The 17,654-nt window shown below is 27.1% G+C and overlaps 1 protein-coding gene across 1 annotated transcript in view; it reads left to right on the top strand.

Moving 5' to 3' along the window:
• Positions 1–17,346, top strand: part of LOC123272555 (14 kDa phosphohistidine phosphatase-like) — a 46,602-nt gene extending 29,256 nt beyond the window's left edge. Inside the window, exons 3-4 of the mRNA XM_044739422.1 lie at positions 14,108–14,241; positions 17,127–17,346. Of these exons, the coding sequence (XP_044595357.1) occupies positions 14,108–14,241; positions 17,127–17,219 (227 nt within the window). The 3' untranslated portion in view covers positions 17,220–17,346. The remainder of the gene's footprint in view (positions 1–14,107; positions 14,242–17,126) is intronic.
• Positions 17,347–17,654: the final 308 nt, after the last annotated feature.

Here is a 17,654-nt window from a genome sequence, read left to right as displayed (position 1 = left end):
GCAATTATTTGTTACTTTCTTGCTAGCACTTTGTCAACTTTTTGGGGTTCTTTTAGCTTTACTAATGATGGCATTAATTTACTAATACAAACTATTGAATGCTGAAGAGAAAATCTAGTGATTTTTATATTTGCTCATTTATTTTTGTTCAATTTTTTTTAATTAAAAAAAATTCATTTATAATTAAATAGAAAATTCTGCCGCTATTTTTTTTTCTTTTAATCTAAAAAAAAAAAAAAAAAAAAAAAAGTTTTTTAAATTACAAGCGTATAATTTTTTTTTATATAAATTTATTTGTTAAAAAAAACTTTTTTTTTTTATTTAAAAAATTAATGAAGGTCAAAAAATAAAAAATAAAATTGCATGGATAATTTTTTTTAATTTTTACGCGTGGAATTTTTTTTTGATTTTTTTTACACAACTATATTTGCTAAAAAATTTTTTTTAAAATGATAAATAATATTTTTAGTATCAATCTGACAAAACTGACTAATTACTGAAAATTTTTAATTAACAAAATTTATCAATTTAAAAAAAAACTTTTTCATAAGCCCAAATCCAATACTTTCCGTTGTTACCCGCCATTAAAACGTCAAAACTCTGCGGAGTTAAAAGTTAAAAGTTAAAAATAAGAAGTAAAAAAGTTAAATTTAAGAGTATGAGTCAGTTAGATAAGAAAATAAATTCTTGTCGATAGTTTTCAAGTGAAAAATTTACAAAATTGCCATTATTAAATAACCTTCAACTTATATTATCATATCAAATCATTAAGTTACATTTATTGAGTCATTTTCAGTGATTTTATGACGAACACTTATATTACACTAACTTGGACTATTACAATCCCATTACAGTGTAATACTCGTGATTTTTCACGGTCAGAGCTTTTATTACAAGTTTTATTTCAATATAAAATTTTCAACTACAAAAATTTTATTAAATCAATCATAAAATAATCGAGAGTATAAAACGCGATGAAGTAATTTTCCCTGACAATAAAACAATTAAAAATTAACGATCAACGTTAAACCTTTAATTGCTAATTAAATTTCTCAATGTAGTAGTAAAAAAAAAGTAATGTGCGTCTATGATGTATGCGGACGGTTAAATGCATAATCATGAAATTTATTCGATTGAATTGATTATTCCAATGGACATATGCACAAGTGAGCCCCAAGTGGTCTCCTATTGATCGGTATTCTGTGATCAATAAAAAGGCAATGTCAATTTCTAGGCTCCCTACCGTGGCATTATTTCATAATTGACACGCTACTCTTAACACTTAAAAGCAACTGTTGAATATTTTTAAATATCGGTATTTTTATTTTGATTTTTTTCGTAGAATTTTTTACAATGTAACTACATTCACATATTCGAAACAAATTTTATCTAGCGTGAAATTATAATCTATTTATAACTACAGCAAAAAGTTATGAAAATAAATTAATTATCGCTGAAAAGCATATGAAACCTTGAAAACATAAATTCGGGTCAAGACCTTTAAAATTTTATTAAATTAACTAAAAAAAAAAAATCATTTTATCATATTAAACAAACCAGAGAAAAATTTTTCCTTGTTGTCTTAATTATAAATTATATACACTGAAAAAAAAAAATTAAATTGCTTCAAGAGAAAAAATTTGAACCAAAAAAATTAATTCGAAGAAATTGATCATTTTAAATAAAGTATACAAATTTTTGAGCTAAGTAAAATTTATTTAAATTAAGACAAATCTTGGTTCAAGAATTTTTCAGCTACTCAAATTTTTCAAAATGATTTTTTTGGTTCAAAATTTTCACTCTTGAGTCAAATTAGCTTTTTTATCTGTGTAGATAATTGTTTTAAATCTACTTCATAGAATTCAGTTATCCGGTAACCGATCAACGCTCGACATGTGTTGAATAAACTGCGCAGCACGTATGTACTAGACGAAAGCATTATTCGTGCAACAATGTCTTTAGTATTCGTCTCCGGCATGTACAAGATTTTGTCTCCGACTCTTGTGTACGCAAGTACTTAAGCTAAGCTGTTGCGCTTAGCAGTTAGAAAAACTATTTACAATTTGCAATGAACATTTTAATTTTTTATTTGGAATAAAATACAATTGAAAATATATATTAACTTAGTTATTTTATTAATAATTATAGTAACTAAGTTTGTGGAATTATTAAAGCAATGAGACTAATTCATATAACTCGTTAATTATTCGTCCGTATGATTCACGGCTGACGCCCGTGTTTATATTTTAAGCTATTGCATTATTTAGCATTAAAATAAAGCAATTATTTAAATGCAAGTTTCGGAAATAATTATTTATGTACAATACAAATAGCAAGAATTTCAGTAGTAATAATATAAAAATAATTTAATTATCAATTTTGTTGCTTTAATCAATAATATTACTTCAATATTCCATATTTATATTTCTATGATATTTATTTTATATGATATTTCAATGCCGCAAAAGTACTGACGGTTATTTATAGGGTTTTATTATTAATTCAATTTTATCAATATACTTCGGGCTTTTTATCATAAAAGAATCTCTGGGCTTCTATATTTAATTTGAAATAATTAAATTTTTATTTGTAGCTTTTTAACAAATTGATAAAAATGTCTTAAGTAATTAGTTATAAATTTTTCTTCAAAAGCGTAAAAATTTCTTACAAAAAGTTTAATTATTTTTTTTTAATCAAATAAAAATTCTACTTAATTAAGACCAAAATTTTTTGGTTCAAAAATTTTTCTGCTTGATGTAACTTTTTCAAAATTATTTTTTTGGCTTAAGATTTGCCTCCTAAATTCAATCAATTTGTTCATCAATAAAGTCTAAGTTCCCTGAAAACAAGGGGAACAATTTAAAAGAAAAATTTTAGAATCATTTAAAATAAATATAATAATATATATAAATAATATATAAAATATATAAATTTTTTTGTTAGCGTAAATTCATTGATAAAAAATTAAAAAATTTAAGGGAAGAATTTTTGATCCAAGAAAAACTCACTTAAGCGAAATCAAAGTTTCATATTTTATTTATAGACTTGACTGGGCCCATAACCTGTTGAAATATCAAAAATCGACTCTTACTATTTAATGCTTATACTTTTGTACATATATGTACGTCATAGTCAAGACCCATTGTTAATTTCAACAATTTTAAGTAAAACTAAAAAAGAAAATTGGGCCAATAATTAACACTTATTCTTATAAAAAGTAACATAATATCTTCTCTTGTTTATCTCAGAAGCGGCGTTCTATTTTATCCAGAATTCCTTATTATAATTTATAATTAAAGCATTTATGTCCTCACTTTCTATTCTCAGTATAAAGGATCCATATTTTCATTAAGACGTTACTACAATAACAAGTTATGCATACATTCATTCCCAGTTTAATTTTAATTTTAATATCAACAGTGAACACCTCCGTAATATACCTCTAAATATTTATATTTATACCTGTAATAATCATTTTATTACACAACAGAACAAGAACAAAAGTAAAGTATTTGTTTTCAGTGCTTCAATTACTGACAACAAAGAGAACTAATTAAAGTAGCAAGCAAAGTTGGAATAGTTATAAAAATTTCAATTATTTTTTCATAATCATGCGACGCAAGAGATGTTATATGAAAACGATATTTTATATTGAATTTCATGGACAGATAAGCGTATGTGAATTATGTAATGACGGGATCGGTGTGTAGGAGAATAAAAATGTCCCGCCGGAAATTATAAGTGTCAAGAGAGGAATAAAGGAAGCAGTTAATCGGGATGAGAGAAAGCTTTTTACGGAGTTCTTTCTACTTTAACATTGTGTGGATGTTACCTCTAAGATCCGGTTAACTTTTCTAATATAAGTATAAGTATAAATTTGATTACAAGCACACCTAACTTTAATAAGCTGGCTTAATGTTAAACTTTCTTTATCGAGGTATTAATTTTGTTCTTTTATTTGGCGCGTGTGCAAAAATCTAATGATTCATTTTAACATGACATTCATGCGCCGGAATAGACTCACAGACGTGATGGAAATTTTCAATATATTTTATAAATGCTAACTAATAATGGAGGCTTGATTTTAAATTGATCGGAATATGAGTTGCGGTGAATGTTTAAAATCTCGCGCACGAGTGATCGGCAATGAAATTATGTTTCAGTTAAAAATAGAGCTTTATTGTCGAGTTAATTGATGTTGTTGAACGCAGTAAATATGTATCAAGTTAATAAACAGCCCAGTGATTATTATTATTATTATCATTTTTTCTTCTTTTCCATCACACAAAAATTATTCTCCGAATTTCGCATCCTGCCGACTTTGTCGATTGATCTGATTACTTAAACAATAAGTCAATCTATTTTTGATGTACTCTGTACAGAGCGCTGTATAAATAACCAAGTGGTAGAACTTGAAAGTTTATTCACTTTGTCAATATTTTATTTAATTTCAAATACAAGGTTAACTCGTGATTAAACGAACCAAAATCGATGAAAAATTTTGTTGTGACTTTCAATATTTATTTCCTTGAGATGGTTCTGCGCTGAAAAAAAAAGTATTTCTCAACTCAGAATATTTTTTTTGATAATCAAAAAAATTGGTATTGTGTTACTTAAAAAATGTGATATTTTGATGATCATAATAAGTTTACTGATTGTCACTACACTGATAAAAAATTTAACTTGGCTCAAGAGCAAAAATCTTAAACCAAGAAAATTTTCTCGACTCAAAAATTTTTCTTCTTAGCTCAAGAACTTTTCCTCTTGGCTGAAGAAATTCATTTTCTTCAAAATGGTGCTCTTGGTTCAAGATTCTTGCTCTCGAGTCAAGTTAAATTTTTTATCAGTGTAAATTTCAGTTTACTATCGTCATTTCAAAATTCTCAAAACATTCAAAAATTATCCAGTTAGTTGATTTAAGGTAGTACTACCGGTTTTAGAATTGACGTTCAGAATTTAATAATATCATAATTAAGCAGTAAAATTTTTGGAAGCCCGGTGAGTCCTGAAAAAAAAATATTAATATTTACATATTTTTGCCTTTACCATTGATCCTTATGGAAAATCAAAGAGTTTATTTTATTTCACAAAACTGGACGTTCAGATTCTTATAAAAGTTAAGACAACGAGAGAAAATAGCATCTAGAACATATTTAATAACAATCAGTATGGTTTCTGAGCATATGAAAATATTTATTAATAAAAAACACTCAAAATTTACCTCTGTCTGTCTTTCTTCAACGTGATTTAGTACAGGGAAATCTAATATGTTAATCAAATAAGGTTAGGTTTTGGGATTTGACTCTTGTGCTAACGGTAGTACTACCTTAAGAATTTTTTCAAAACAGAATTTTTTTTTTTTTAATTATTTTTGGTTCGCGTAATAGATTGCGTGAAAATGATTTTTGATCCGAATTAGAAATTTTAAAAATAGAAAAATTAACCTCAAAAATTAAAATAAAACCTTTTTTGATACACAATAATTATTTTTTATATTTTTAAATTTCTAAATTGATCAGAGAAAAAAAAATTTTTTTTTTTCTTGAAATAGCTTGAACGACTGACATCAAAATCTAATCATATCTCTGTGATACATTCCAATTATCCCATGACCAATAAGCATCAGTATCGCTATAGAGTACTTTTAAGCTCAAAACTTTCTTGAATTATATTTATTAACGCTATATTTATAAACGCTATAATTGTGAAACTTAAACGAGATATTTTACCGGAGTATTAAAGCATAATACATATTTGTTAGTTATTTCATAAAGTTTCTCAGTAACTTGTGATGGCTGACGCAAACATGCTAATTAGTAATTACGATGGAATCCCCCATTAATGAGCTTAGTTGTTGATGGAATTACTTGGATAAATCTATACTATCTCTATATTCTTTTTCCAAGCAATTATTTATTTATATTTCAATTTATATTTTTGGCACTTAATTACTCGCGGATGTTTTCTTCTCGGATAAACTTTGTCTATTATAACAAATCGATCGACAAGTGTTGACTCTTTAACTTACTGAAGGAAAATTCCGTAAAAGAAAACAAAGAAATTTAATTTCCCAGTTGGTATTTAATACCGCTTCGGTATTAAGTAATAGAAAAAACTTAAACAATATAACCCGTTGTTGGGCTATCTCAATTTCAACAAAGTTTCACAACTCCGACGGAGGAATTTACCCGTAAAAAGCTACCCTGAATGAGCAGCTTCTTCAATCCGTTAGATCTACCTTTTCAGGCCAAATAATATTGTTAGTAACAAAACCCGATGACGTTATAGCGAAATACAAAACAAAAAACATTTTCTAATTTAAAGAAGTCAAAAAACATCAAATAAACACAAAATCTCGTTTATTTATAAATATACGTTTGATTTTTTCATGTTTGTTATTAACATTCGTTATTTTTCACAACGAGAAATGCTCCAGAGAAAATAGCGAATTATGAAATGTCGAGATTTTATTGCGTTCTATTTATAAATTTTTCATTAACTGGCAGCGGATAGCGGAAAAAAAACCTGACATTTATGAGCATATTCATGTTTATAAATATAAAAAAGTTTGTGACTGTCAAATAAGTCCGTAGATGTGAATTTTTAAACTTAAAATTCATATTTATGATTGTGAATTCATTTATAGTGAATAATAATTAATAACTAAAAATGAGTGTAAATATTCAGCAGGAACCCTTAATCGATCGTTAAAAACAAAATACTGGGAAAGTCTTTGCTTCTGTTGGCATAACCACCAGATTATCATAGAAATTATTTACGCTTGAATGACGCCAAAAACTGTCAAATTTTTTTATTCATCTCGTCAGCTCAGGTTAAACCATTTTAGGTGAGCTCTGCCGGCAAGTTTCTTGTCATCAATCTATTTCAATATTCCGATAACAGTCTACCTACGTTTACTCTTATTTCATCATAATTTATTACTTATTTATATATATTTTTTACATTGAGGTTGGCAGAATGAGGAAACTAAAGAAAAATGATCTTTCATATACTTGATTTAAATTTTTCACTCCTGACTTGGAATTAGAAATAAAGTTTGACGTCAATAGTTAAAAAACTTGGAATATTTTTGTTAAAAATTGTTTTGATTATGATTAACCTTCAAAGTTTAGAAGTAAATTTTCCAGGGTTAAAATTTAGAACGTATTTGATGTTAAACACGTGCGTTTACTAGTTTGAACGTTTTTGAGACGCTAAATAGATAGTCACAGGCTTAAATAGTGAATGAAACGTATCAAGTATTGAAGTAATGTTAATATCTTTGAAAAATTAAAAGCTCATTGAAAAAAATATTTGTTATGCATCAGTAAGTGAAGCCCGGTTGATCCCTAAGCAAAATCGGAAAGCCAAACATCAAATATTTTTAACTAAGATGTCAAAATAAAAATTTCAAGTCAAAATTGGCTCAAGAAATTTTCTGCTTGACTTAAGATCATTCAATTCTCCAAAATAATTCTTTTATTCCAAGTTTATTTTTTTATCTGTGGAGGCATTATAAATCGATCTTTCCTGAAAATAGTTTCAAAATCAGCACCTAAAACTTTTACAGAACTATGTTTAATATCAAAAGTTTGATAATTTTACAAAATTTTTTAACTTCAAATTTAATTGTAACTTATATGCTTTTTTTCTATACTACACAAATATACAAAGGAACATTTTTCATCTGCTGATAATATTTGTTTCTAGTCTACACGGAAAAAAAGTTGCAGAAAAAATTACAATTGTCACATCGAAATCCAGGGTCAGATTTTCAATATCTTTATTTTCATAATTTTACATTTTAAAATTTACATAAAAATTCGTATCTGGACTACTTTTATATGAATTTTTATAATGTAACATCGTATATTTAAAAATGTTTGTTGAAATTAATAATTTTAAAGGTTAGATTTCATTGGGATTAATTATTGTTTATGTATTGACTGAGATATAAGAATTGTATTTATTATTTGACGTTTTTATATATTATTAATTTAATGTTATGTATTCCTCATTGTAGAGCCCTGAAGAAGTCAGGAATTACTGACGAAACGTTGGCGATGAAATAAAAAATAGTCCACAAGAAATTGAGTCCTTATTTTCCTCTAAGAATTAAAGTATATTTAAAAATGTAGAGTTATGAAAGTGAAGAAAGTGAAAGTCTGCCCCTAAATTACGATACTAATTATAATTATTTTTTCATGCAGATATGTTTCATTCACAATTTAGGTTCTTGATAGTCAATGTCACAATTTTGATCCGTTGAAGACATCTACTTCTTGATTTAACCTCCAATTTACATTTCATATTCTAACTTTGATCGTTATCTTCCAGTGTGATAAAATTCTAACATACCGAGGTAGCAACGATTAATTTTATTTCCATCCCAAGCGATTCAAATTTGACATTAGAAACGATCGCCGAGTTATGATGATGAATAGCAACTGTAATAAATTTTTGGGAACATGATAAATGATAATATAATGATAACCTACCTTCCTAATTTCCTCATGCCTTCTCTGTTGTCTCTCAAGATAACTCAGTTAATATTAAAAGGGTCGAATAAGGTCAGATCTATCGAAAATAACAATTACTGGCGATGCTCTTGAAAATTTATATGGGTTACCTAGTACTATCTCCCTAGTAGAAATAATCGAGTTTTCACTGGATATAAACCAGTAACTGGCCAGTGATATCGAGTAAAAACTTGAAATCGCGCCACCTACAACTAAGTCATAAACATTAGTTACACCGACAGTGTATCTTTACTAGTGTGTGTATGTTTGTATATTTTTTTTGTTAACCTGTACGCATCATTATTGTAATTATTATTATTAAAAAACAGTATAAATCAATTAAAATTAGTGTTTATTAACGTGTAAATAATTTCCAGTATATATTTCAAAATGGATGCAGTGAAAAAAAATGACACAATATATAAATTGCGACTGTGAACATTAAAAACAAATCTCCAATTCAAAATAATTATTTTCTTATTTTATTGTTAGATTTATTATTAGTCTATCAGTCTAATGATGTTATCTATTTTATAATGTACACATAAATGAAACTTTTTTATATCATATCGTTTATTAAACATTATTTTGAATTTATTTGACAATTTTAATAATGCCTAATAACCTCAGAATTCGAAACTGACAGTTTCACTAAAGCCGCCATAATGTTTTGTTAGATCTCTAGTAAAACTGGCCAGTTACTAGACAGAAACTGGATATTACACTGGCCAGTTACTGGTTTAAGTCTAGTAAAACTGGCCAGTTACTGGCTAAAAACTTGATTTCATTTCTACTAGGGCTCAAGCATGTAAAATAATTTTTTTTACTCCATTTAGCCTCCTCATCCCCAGTTGCTCTGTTACGTACCTTGTTCCACTTGAAACCAAGCTTATCACTGTACAAATCACCTTTTATAAACTTCAAACCCACGTCTATTTTCTCATCTTTTATCTTTATTTGAATTTCCCAACTCGTATAAACCATTCAAAGCAACGTTATATAAATGCATTAGAGTTTGTGTTTTCCATCGCTTCGCATACCATGAGCAGTGTTTGCACAACTTTTATACTCGTTAAAATGAGATCCGATGGTATTACTCGTTGTCGGAATGTTGTGTAAAGCTCGTTAGCAAACAAAACCATCCCTATTACGCAACGCATATCTTTATTCGATCCTCACTATTTTGTATTAATATAACTATAACTCAAAATAATTATCGTGATAACAGTATTGATCATAATGACGATAATAATAGTAGTAATACATCATAATTATTGCCTCTTGAACTTCAATCCCCAATAGCCATCAAATTGTAATTGCGTGCCGTAAAATCGGTCAAATAACTAATTTGCTACTGAAGGGAGTACCCTTATATATATTTACTATATTTCGCAATTTAATGTGAATTGTTTGATTGTTAAATATTTATTATTTCCATCTATTTGATGAAGCAAAGTCAATTTATATTAATAAATACTATTTTTTGTATTTATTCGTTCAAGTTAATATTGATTCGGAGCGACGAGAAAACTTTTTATGATACTAAAATTAGCGGACATTTGAAAGTTTTCGAATATTATTTGATAAATAATTTAGTACTAAAAAAAAATATTTTAAAAAAATTACATTCATAATTTTTTAAAAGTTTATACATGTGCGTTCAAACCTTGAAGATTTAATTTAAATTCGATACCTATTTTCAAGATCAATCAGTCAAATAATTCAATAATAACAGTAATTCAAAATTTTGACAAAATGCTATTACACATTCACTGATTTTTCTTGAAATGAATTCTGAAATTAAAGACCTATTAAATTTCTTTAACTCATCTAAAAGCTCATTGAATGACCTTTAATTTCCCGATCTAATTATTTTTCTAGATCAAAAATAACCTATTTTTCGGCTTAATAAAAAAAATTTTACTATCGCATTTTTTTAATAAATTCTGCAAATTTTTTAAAGCTTCCACTTGTATTTTTTTACCGTACTGTAATTTTTTCTTTATTTTCTATATAAAAATGTATTTACTTAAGAACGGGTTTCATATTTTCCATGAATTTGTCTTAAACAAATAAAAATTTCGTAAAAAACGCTCTAATAGAAATTAGATAATTAAATAATCCATCGACTATTAGAAAGTTTTTTCTAAAATTTTTCTTTGTTGAGAAGAAATTTACAAAGCTTCAATAGCTGGGACTGGCTCTTAGAACAATCTAAAATTTATCAGACGTCTTTTAATTTTAATATCATATTTTTTTAATCTTTCTTATAGTTCCAGGTAGCTATAAGCTCTGTTTAATCAAATTTTTCAAATCAATCTCAAATTTAATCAATTAATCCAACGTTTATGTCTCCTTTATTATGCATTTGATCGTCTGGAATAGAACTCAAGGTTGATAAAAAGACAGTACGGTTCTGAGCGGGAAAAGCGGAGCTACATTTGTAATTCTCCCGATCAAAGCCGAAATATTTGGCAATTGACTTATACGAATAAAAATATTAAATCAATTGATGACTCCTAATTTTTCGATTTATTTAATAGTAAATGTGTACTATAAAATTAAAATAATAATAAATAATTATTTTTGATAAAATATTCTTAAAAAAAACATAAAACGTAAACTTTACGATGTTTTGCACTTAACTAGAGAGTAGAGACTCGGTGAAGCTTTTACTACCCACTGCGAAAACTTGATCGATTTCTAGTAATTTTCAGTTTACCTTCACCGGTATACACTTCCTGTATTCATTTTGACCTGTATAAACGCAAAAAAAAAAAAAAAAAAAAATTTTAACTACACCTGGAGCGAGAAGACCGAGCAAGGACATTCTATAAATTAAACTACAGTTACCAGTTAATTTATTCCATTAGATAAGAGTTTAATTTTTTCACTCAAGATTAAATTAAAGCTCCTGCTATTTTTACAATTATTGTTCAGTGTACAATATTAAAAACAATGAAAATAACAATAATAATATTGACCGCTATAATAAACACATTTAATGCTTGGATAGTTTTGAATAATTTTCGGCCAATGTTTATTTATTGGAGTAATTTACGTAGCTTCATTGAATAAATTAAATCAACTCGGGCATTTGGGAATTCGTTCAATAGATAATATTTCTCGATTTCTGTATTATGTGTACTGTTTGTATTTATTTGCTAATTTTAATGTAATGCAATATAATGAATATGTGCTATGAAGCAAATATTAATATAAACAGACGACAAATATGTTAGATATGTCATTGCTATTACTCTGAATATTGTGGGGGTGATTTGTCATTAATTATTATTGAATCGATTGATGGTACTTTCAATATTTACTTGATTTTTAATAATACAAAAAAAATATATATTTCTTCAATTCTTTACAAAATTTTGATCATTTTTACAGTTTGCAAGTTTAATTATATTGATTTTATTATAAAAAAATTATTTATTAAAAAAATTAAAGAATTTCTAAATCAATTTCTTGGAATCTAACTGAATTAAAAAGTGATGTTCCATTCTGCGTCAATGCCCAGTAAAAACCTTTTTTTTTTTTTTCAGTTGAATGTATAATGTTTAACGTTATCAACGATACATTAACAATACAATACAGAATGAACGTTGAATTTATTGTAATTTTTTTTTTTTACAATACAAGTTAAGGTAGTAGTCTGGTAATTTATGCCTATTTTCATGACTTCTTTGGAGGGTGGTTTTTTATAGGAAAATAAAAATGAATTATCTTGAATATTTAGAGTGTTTTTATTTACATATTGAAAATATAAAAAAAAATTTATTTGAAAAAGTTTAATAGTTTATTACTATTATTATTGTCACTCGAAGTTGGAACCTCAAAAAAAATGCACGTGGGTGGCCCGGGTGATTTTGGCTCTTGATGTTATCTGAAATCAAATATTCTTGATTATTCTTAATCTATAGACATGTCATTCTAGTCGGAACTACTGAAGTTAAATTTCAAGGGTAAATAACAAAATGGCGGACTTTGAAAAAAAAGTCCTTTTATTTTAGCAAAGAAAGGGTTGTAAAAAAAAAGTTAGGGGTGAAAAAAATTCTCGTTAGTACCGACGAGAACTATAAGTGTGTAGAACAGCCTGTTAAAATTTGAAAGCAATCGGTTCAGTAGAAAAAAAGTTAGGACCCGGGCCACCCACGTGCATTTTTTTTGAGGTTCCAACTTCGAGTGACAATAATAATAGTAATAAACTATTAAATTTTTTCAAATAAATTTTTTTTTTATATTTTCAATATGTAAATAAAAACACTCTAAATATTCAAGATAATTCATTTTTATTTTCCTATAAAAAACCACCCTCCAAAGAAGTCATGAAAATAGGCATAAGTTACCAGACTACTACCGGAGAAAATTGAAAGTGCCTACGCTTTACGAATCTTGATTTTGAAGAGGTTAATAAAAAATTCTAAAACGAAATATCAATTAGTATGTTATGAAAAAATTTTCCATGGCCATATATGAGAATATATAATCATTGAATACAATTTTACAATTTAAGTTAATTAAATTAAAAACCACTAATAGATACGCTCCTTAGGAGAGCCAAGAAAATAATTTTTATTTTAAAAATTAACTCTTAAGACTTAACTCTCTTGTAGGGAAAAGATTCAGTGATTATGTACCATCTGTCGGAGATTTTCAACACTAATTTTTATAAAATAATTTTATATCGGTATATGTAATCATATCAAGTTATATGAAGTCATATAAGGCCATATCAAGCTAAATGTGCCCATATATGGCCAGATATGACCAACTTTCAATTATAAACTTATAAAATTTTCTAAAATTCATTGTTTTTTGCTGATACTCTTTGTCCGCGGTATGGAAAAGTAAAAAATTATAAAAAAAAATCTAATATCAACATTCAGCTATGCATACAATTTTTTCTTCATTATTTATATTTTTTTAATTAAAACAAACGTATGCATTATATTGTTGTTATCTAATACTCAAAAATAAATGAATATGAAAACTTACAAAAATCCAATTTTCTCTACGTAACTTCAAAGTTGCTTCGAACCGTAAAAGCTTTTTTCTCTCAGTGTAAAAAGAGTTTATAGTGTTGACCTTGTCATTTATGAATATATATTTCTTTTTAATTGAACAAAAACAAAAAAAAAACACTTAGATACTGAAAGTTTAGTGTAGTAATTAATTGAAAGTTATTAAAGCGGAAAGAGCGCGTATTCATAAATGTATTCAGTATTTTTAATACTTCGTGGAGTGGAAGTACATGAGAATTTTTTTCTAAAAACTCGAGAGGGAAAATGTTATTTTTTTTTCAGTATTTGAATAGTGAGTTATTTTTACGATAGCTAGAATTCATCTCAAATGTTCTCACATGCATGAAGCACCTGGTGATGGAGAGCGAAGTCGCTAATTTGTAAAATAATCGAAATATTGGATTCCGCGATCCATGAAACTAATTGAGTCGACATTATTGCATAAATCGTTGTAGGGATTAATTATAGGACTGGATGAATTGGAGCAAGTTTAGTTGCGGGTGATTGATTTCAGTTTCTCTATTTATTGATAATCTTTCTTTTGTTTGATTACAGCTGATATATATGAAACAATTGGAGAAGAGGAAATGAAGAAGTGTGGACCTGGGCTAGACACTGAATGCGTCGGGGGTGGCAGGATCAATCATAATGCCGAGGGAAAAACTATCAAGGTTTACGGATACTCACAGGTAGGGGAAAGTTATCGATTTCTTCGGTCACGAAAGAGTTCGAGGTTGATAGTTATAGATATTTTAGTGCATTGCAAAGTTATTTGGCCACGCGCACGTGTGAAATTTCGGCAATTAAAAATTTAACAAAAATTTACATACAGAAAAAAAATAATTTCTTGCGTCAAGAAAATTTTTAACAAGACTAAAGTTATTTTGTAGCAAGAATAAAATTTTTTACCTCAAAAAATTCGAGAAATTTTTAGACTTCTTTAATATTTTTTTGACTCGAAAAAATTTACTCTCGCGTCAAGAATTTTTTCTTTTTGCGACGGTCTAATTAGCAATTGGTCTAACTCTTTTTTTAACATTTTGATGTAGCAATAGTCCAATTATAAATTATTTGAATGATCCTAACCAAAATATTATACCTCTATAAAACATTAAGTAGTTTTTCAAAGTGATAATAAATTTCTAACTAATTTTATTTTCGTGCAAATGGAAGATCCTCTAAAATGGAGCTAGACAATTTGCTAATTAGCACGTCGATATATTTGTTTAATTATTCGTTTTAAAAAGTTTCTTAGAATTTATTTCAAAATTACAAAATTTTGGATCTCGGTTAAAAAAAAATATCAAGTAATATGCACTGAAAAAAAAGGATTGTTCTAATAAAAAAAATGAAGTATTGTGATTAATATTTGGACAAAAGAATATCAATATCGGTTTTCATTATTATAAGCAAACAAACGAATGCTTTACTTGAATTGAAGAAAGATTATTTTAATCAATTCGACCGACTCTTTAGACAAGAAAGAATTCCCCAGACAAAAAGAACATTGTTGGAAATTTTAAAAAATATAAATTCTTGTGTTAAGAACATAAATTCTTAAAAGAATAATTTTTTTTTTCTTCAGTGCATCGCTGTTTCCCCCACGCTAGTATTTTAAAAATTACTACGCCACCACATAGGAATAATTATAGAAATTTACTTTGTTGCATCGGAGTATTTTTCATATCTTTGAAATTATTTAAATTTTGTCATAAACTTTTTTACTTGATATTTAATATTAAGAATCATACTCTCATCGATCTATATTCAATTTTTCGAAATTTATCTGCTGTATCATTTGACATTCAGTGTAATCGTATTAATTTGTCAGTATAAGAACCTTTGTTTTGAGAAAAACAGTAATTTAGAGCCTCATGAAGTGATGATAATGCTAAGAAAGCCTTTATCTATTTCGAATGCTATAAAATTTAATAGGGGATAAAATAAAGATCTTTAGGGGATTTTTTATTTTCAAGGATTTTGAGGATTTTTACCAGTTTGTTTTGATCCTTATAAGCCCGCTGGCCAAATCTTATATTCTTTCAGCGAAGAATATCGAATTGGTACCTGGGGCGAAAAACATTTAATTTATTGATGTTAAAATAGAGGTGCAATAAGGTTAAAGACCCAGTTATTGACACTTGCAATTTTATTTAAATTAAAAAAAAAAACAAATCGACTCTAATAAATTAATAAATATCAACGTTCTAATTAGTAAATTGTCTAACTCCATTTTAGAAAATCTTCCATTTGTGTGAAAAAACAATTAGTTCAAAATTTATTATCACTTTAAAAAACAATTTAATATCTTCTAGAAGTATAATATTTTGGTTTGGATCATTCAAATAATTTATAATTAGACTATTACTACATCAAAATGTTAAAAAATCATCTTCTAAAAAATAAGGAGTTAGACCAATTGCTAATTAGGCCGTCGATATATTTTTTGAATTGTAAATTTACAGATAACTGATTTTTTGAGAACACTTTATTTTTTTAATTAAAATAAAATTACAAGTGTCAAACAACTAGGCCAGTATCAATAACTGGGTCCTATACCTTACATTAATAAGTTACCGAGACATATTAATTTTTATAAAATAGATCATCCGATTTTTTACGCTCCTCTAAATAATTATATAAGAAGTTATGCAATTGAAAATCAAATAAAAGTACATTTAATAGTAACAATAATTTTATCCAGATAGACTACAGCGAAAAATAAAAAAGAGCTTTTATTTTCTGTACATTGAAATAGGCGAATAAAAGCTTCTTTGAAGCACTTACACAACTGACACCACTTAAAATATTTTTTCAAAGCTCGGATTTTTCACTAAATTTTGTTTAGTATTTTATTATTCTTTAACTGAATAATAAAAACTTTATCTGCTACAAAACCTTTGTCAGTAAATGAAATCAAAATTAAAATCAATTCCAGTTACCTTCAAACTTTTCAACATAAAATTAAACTTATGCGAAATAACATTATTACCATAGGTTCGGTGAATAAACAAACTTTTTAAATGTGAATTCTATTGTTTTCATTGAAACATTCTACAATTATTAATTTATTCTATTTTTTTTTTTTAAAAAAAACAAACCGAATCCCATTCATCTTTTCATAAGTATTTCAAAAGTTAAATAAGTAACAAGCAACATTTGTTAACATTACTTCAGTTCACCTTTTATACCGCAGCTTGCTCCGGAAAGTTACCAGCTTATAGAAAATATAACGTTTTATTATCGATTTAATCTCTTAACAAAAGAAAATAAAAAACAACTTCCCTCATTGTTTAAAGATTGATTTTTTAATTGAACATCTTCATCAATAATAGAGTGCTGTCTACTTGAAGCTAATAACTCGTTTATAAATCAATACTACAGAAAAACGTCAAAATTTAATGTATTCTAATAAAAAATTCAAAAAGGTTCCTCACAGCGGCCATATTTTATGTATAATGGCCCAAAAGAATAAAAAATGCGTCTGAATTTTCCAGACGCTTTTATTTCAAAGGAAATCTTTGATTTTATGTGTGAATGCATTATCTTCAATTTATTCACGAATACCTTTCAGGGATTCGGAAAAGCTGATCATACTATTGCGGTTGGATTGCTGAAGAAGAAGTACCCCGATTATACAATCACTTGGTCCGATGAAGGCTATTAGAAAGAGCGGCTACATTATTTTCCAGCAAGTACATTTAAATAAGCTCTTTAAATCGGAAATATTGTACAATATTCATTGTATTTTCAAGTCTGCAAAAGCCGCATTCAAATAAATTATTTACGAGTAATTTTTTGCATTATTGATCTCGCTGTCGGTTAATTAGTGACCTTTTTATTTCCGGCTTTTTTGCGATGGAAAATATACTTACAGTGGGTAAGATATTTCATGTTGATTATCGAGGAATCTTCTTTTTCAACAGATGATGTTACCGTTGAGTGCTAAAGTACACTTTTTATAGTACTTCTTGGAAATATTATTACAAGATGGAGTACACTGTTTCAAATCTTCAATTTTTGTGTGAAATTTAGCTGATAGGTATTGAATAACGGGGAAATTTAATTAGATACTTCAAAGATTTTTTTTTTTAAGGCTTAG

The sequence above is a fragment of the Cotesia glomerata genome, linkage group LG10 (assembly GCF_020080835.1).
Source record: "Cotesia glomerata isolate CgM1 linkage group LG10, MPM_Cglom_v2.3, whole genome shotgun sequence".
Taxonomy (NCBI): Eukaryota; Metazoa; Arthropoda; class Insecta; order Hymenoptera; family Braconidae; genus Cotesia; species Cotesia glomerata.
The sequence above is the reverse complement of the archived record's forward strand: the minus strand, read 5'-3'. Positions and strand labels throughout refer to the sequence as shown.